This window comes from Entamoeba dispar, genomic scaffold (genome assembly GCF_000209125.1).
Source record: "Entamoeba dispar SAW760 scf_1105229457545 genomic scaffold, whole genome shotgun sequence".
NCBI classification, from domain to species: Eukaryota; Evosea; order Mastigamoebida; family Endamoebidae; genus Entamoeba; species Entamoeba dispar.
Window position 1 is genome coordinate 20,636 of NW_001852796.1, and position 3,846 is coordinate 24,481.

Below are 3,846 nucleotides of genomic sequence, written 5' to 3' on the forward strand. Positions count from 1 at the left end.
AATTGAAATAATAATATTCATCAGTTTTGAAGAAATTCTGTATTTTTTTAAAAGAAACAATAGTATTTGTATTGATTTATTTAGATGATAACACATGATTTAATCTTGTTATTAGATTTGATATTATTGATTGATTAGTATTACTTATTCAATGAATGAACTTTTCTAGAAAATCATTACAACATTGATTGGATAGTAAATTCAATTAAAATTTGTTATGAAATCTATGATGAGTATGTTAGATATAATTTAATCATGATGATTTATATAATAATTTAAAATGATTTGTAAATCAATAAGAAGAATATAACATTCATTAATATTTAATAATGATGAAATTTGATTTCAATAATGATTTGATAGAAAGAAATATAAAGTTGTTATTCATAATACATTTAATGATGATTAAATCAAAAGTAATTGAATAAATACAAAATAATCAATAATTCTTATATGTATTAATTTTAATTGTTTATTTAAATATTCGTTGATTATTTTAAATATCAAATCAGTAAATATTGATGTATTTCATTATTTATTCTTTATTATATTTATTTTTGATTGTATTTTATTATTAAAAATTGTTTATATATTGTTCTTATATTTATTTTATTTCAATGATAATAAACACAATATTAATGGATAATTTATAATATGATATAATTTAGTTTTATTAATTGATAATTTATCATTGATTTAATATTAATTTAATGATTTAATTATTACTGAATAATATAGTTATTTATATATTCATTTAACATGTTTATTATCTATTCTATTATTTAGATTTAGTATAATTGAAATTAGATATTCATCATATTCATTCTTTATTTGATTTCACATTTTTATTAATATCTCATGTTATTATTTTATTAAACATCTTGTTGATGTTAGAAAATTGATGTGATTGTTTAGAGTATTTAATACAAGAAATGATAATAGAGAGAAGTTGAAATGATAATAAATAATAAAATCAATAAAGAATGATATAATTCATAACATTAATAATTTAATTGAATAAATTAGAAATATAAAGAGAAGAATTGATAATAAAACTAATATTTGTGATATTAGATATTTAAATAAATTAATTAATAGATTAACTGATTTTATGAAAGTTAATAATGATGATAATGAAACAATTATAATATGGATTCAATAATATCAATATCATTGAAATAATTAAATTAAAACAAGTGTATTTGAAATATTATAATCAAAATTAATAATAATAAGAAATGAATAAATAGATACTACAAATATCATTAATACAAACAATAAGAAAATAATGAAGAAAGAAGATAATAATCAAGTATTCAAATACTTAAATCAAATTGTTATTATGAAGAGAATATAAAATAAAAATGAGATGTTAAAATAAAATAAAAGTATAAAAATTAATAAATCAAACAGAAAAGAGAGAAAATGATAAGATAATAGATGAAGAAATGAAGTGATAAAGAAAATAATAACAAAAATAAAGAAATTTAACAACAAATAAGAAAATAAATAAAATAAAATAATAATATAAATAAAAATAAATTATTATTTTATTTTTATTAAATATTATATTATTATTATTATATTTAACTATTTCATTATTAATTTCATTATAATTTATTATTAAATTTAAACTATTTCATTATGATATTTAATTTTATTATTATTTCTTTATATTCTATATCTTTCATTCATATCACATTACTATATCATTAATTATATAATAATGATATACACCCTCTTTTTTTTGGCTATTTGTACAATGTATTTTGATGAAAGGTATTAATTTATGAAGAATAATGAAGCCCTTGTTAAATTCTATTATACGTTAAATAAAAGTAAGTGTTGGTCTCTGGTTTTATGTCAATTCTATAATGATTCAAAAAGTACTGAAAAACAAAAATAACTACTAACCAGTGTTGTATTATTATTGTTGATTATCTAATTACTTTTTTATATAAAAAAGTATATAACATTATTAATAAAAAATTCTTTTTTATTAATTTAACAAAAAATTAAAAAGAAACTTAAAAATGAATTAACATAATCGATGTTGGTGTTTCTTTTTTTTATTGAAACCATTGGATTTAATTGTCAGGTAATTTCTTCGGTTCCATTTTATTTAAAAGAAAAAACTGTAGGAAGTAAATGTTTTCAAATCAAAGAATCTCCAATATTAGTTATTGCAAAAAACTCATGTATTTATTTTCGGGATAGTTGCCACTCAGTTATTACCATACACAGAGATGGTGATTATGAAAATTTTTCTTGGTACCATAGAAATGATTCATTCTTAATCATTCAACGCCCAACAGATAATTCATACGTAACACCTCTATCAATTAGTAAGACACATTCGTCTAATCCACTTACTCAATTTAACGGATTATATGGTACTTTTTATAAGATAAAACAGAACGGAGTTATTAGAGTTATTGGAGTTTCTTTTATACCATCTGATTCAGTAAGAAAACCAGCAACTATTATTACATTTCAAAACCACTTTGATATTGATGAAATTCAAGTTGGAGAAGTTGTTTTAACTATTAACAAAGAGGCGACTGTATTTGTTGGGTACAATAAAAGTGAAAGTGTTATTGGAGTTTATACTAAAAGTGAAACAGTTATTGGTGGAGACTCCTGTAAAAATGCTACAGAAATAGAATTTCCTACAAGCATTGTTGATTATAAAAGAAACTTTGGAAAGAATGAAGTATGGTATAAATTTAATGGAATAGAAGGAAGAAATATTACTGTTGATACTTGTGCAAATGAAAGTCAATTTGATACATCAATAAAAATATTTGATTCATGTAAAGAAGAGTTGATTGGTTCTAATGATAATGCTTGTGGTGCACAGTCTAAGATTACTTTTTTATCAAAGAATACTGATTATTTTATAGTAATTAGTCATGGAATTAATGCTACTGATTTTGATGGTACATTTAGATTAAACATATATGATAATCTCCCTCTTATTAATAGTCGTATTGACCAAGCTATTCCAATTCAACCATTCCAAGTTATAAGAACAAATAATATTCTACCTGATGATAGTAACAAACAGAGAAGTATTTATTTTACTTATTTACCATTAGAAAATGGAAACCTATTAATTAATAGTTGTGATAAAATTACTAATGTTGGAAATGATTTCATAGTATATTCTAATGGGTCTTCAACACTTTTAAATAAAACTGATAACACAAATGTGTGTGGTGAGTTTGGTAAATACCTTCAACTTCATGTTTCTTCATCAGAGCCTATTATTATTGAAATGAAAACAACTGGAGATGGCTATGTTCATATTGAAGTAACATTCCAACAAGATGGAATAAGTTATGATATAGAATATTTGGTTAAATGGGGATTGACGGTTTGTGTTATTATCCTTGTTGTATTGATAAGGCATTATAATTGCTATGAAAATAAAATCAAATATGATATGTAATTCAACCTTTTTTCTGTTTTTATGATATTTAAAACAAATTAAAATTGATTTTCTAAAATTAGTTTAGACTTTACTCAATCAAGAATTCAATTATTAATCAGTTTATCTCTTATAAAACGAATAGTCCCATTGTATTATCTTCACTTCCAGTAACAATTAATTTTTTGTCCCAATTAACTTCAGCACAAATAATACCATCTTGATGTCCACCCATTTCTTTAATACAATTTTTAGTTCTTAAATCCCACAATTTAATTCTTGAATCCATACCAAATGATGCTAGAACATATTGTCCTTGAAGTGGTGATATTTTGGTTACACTAAAATGATCTTCTGAATGTATAAATTCATGAACAATTTGTCCATTATCCATATCGTACATTCTAACTATACCA

The 3,846-nt window shown here is 21.2% G+C and overlaps 1 protein-coding gene across 1 annotated transcript, besides 11 other annotated features; it reads left to right on the plus strand.

The window, feature by feature from the left end:
* Window positions 1-261: 261 nt before the first annotated feature.
* Window positions 262-282: a sequence feature (AT_rich).
* A 170-nt stretch (window positions 283-452) lies between these two features.
* Window positions 453-615: a microsatellite.
* Window positions 616-643: 28 nt separating this feature from the next.
* Window positions 644-806: a microsatellite.
* Window positions 670-785: a microsatellite.
* A 151-nt stretch (window positions 807-957) lies between the features above and the next one.
* Window positions 958-1,097: a sequence feature (AT_rich).
* Window positions 1,098-1,119: 22 nt separating this feature from the next.
* Window positions 1,120-1,292: a microsatellite.
* Window positions 1,219-1,401: a microsatellite.
* A 61-nt stretch (window positions 1,402-1,462) lies between these two features.
* Window positions 1,463-1,542: a microsatellite.
* Window positions 1,542-1,626: a microsatellite.
* A 21-nt stretch (window positions 1,627-1,647) lies between these two features.
* Window positions 1,648-1,678: a sequence feature (AT_rich).
* Window positions 1,679-1,949: 271 nt separating this feature from the next.
* Window positions 1,950-2,022: a sequence feature (AT_rich).
* A 28-nt stretch (window positions 2,023-2,050) lies between these two features.
* On the plus strand, window positions 2,051-3,451 carry EDI_047170 (uncharacterized protein; the record flags this gene model as incomplete). Its single annotated transcript, XM_001733538.1, has 1 exon — window positions 2,051-3,451. One exon carries the CDS (start codon window positions 2,051-2,053, stop codon window positions 3,449-3,451), a length of 1,401 nt encoding a protein of 466 aa, XP_001733590.1.
* Window positions 3,452-3,846: the final 395 nt, after the last annotated feature.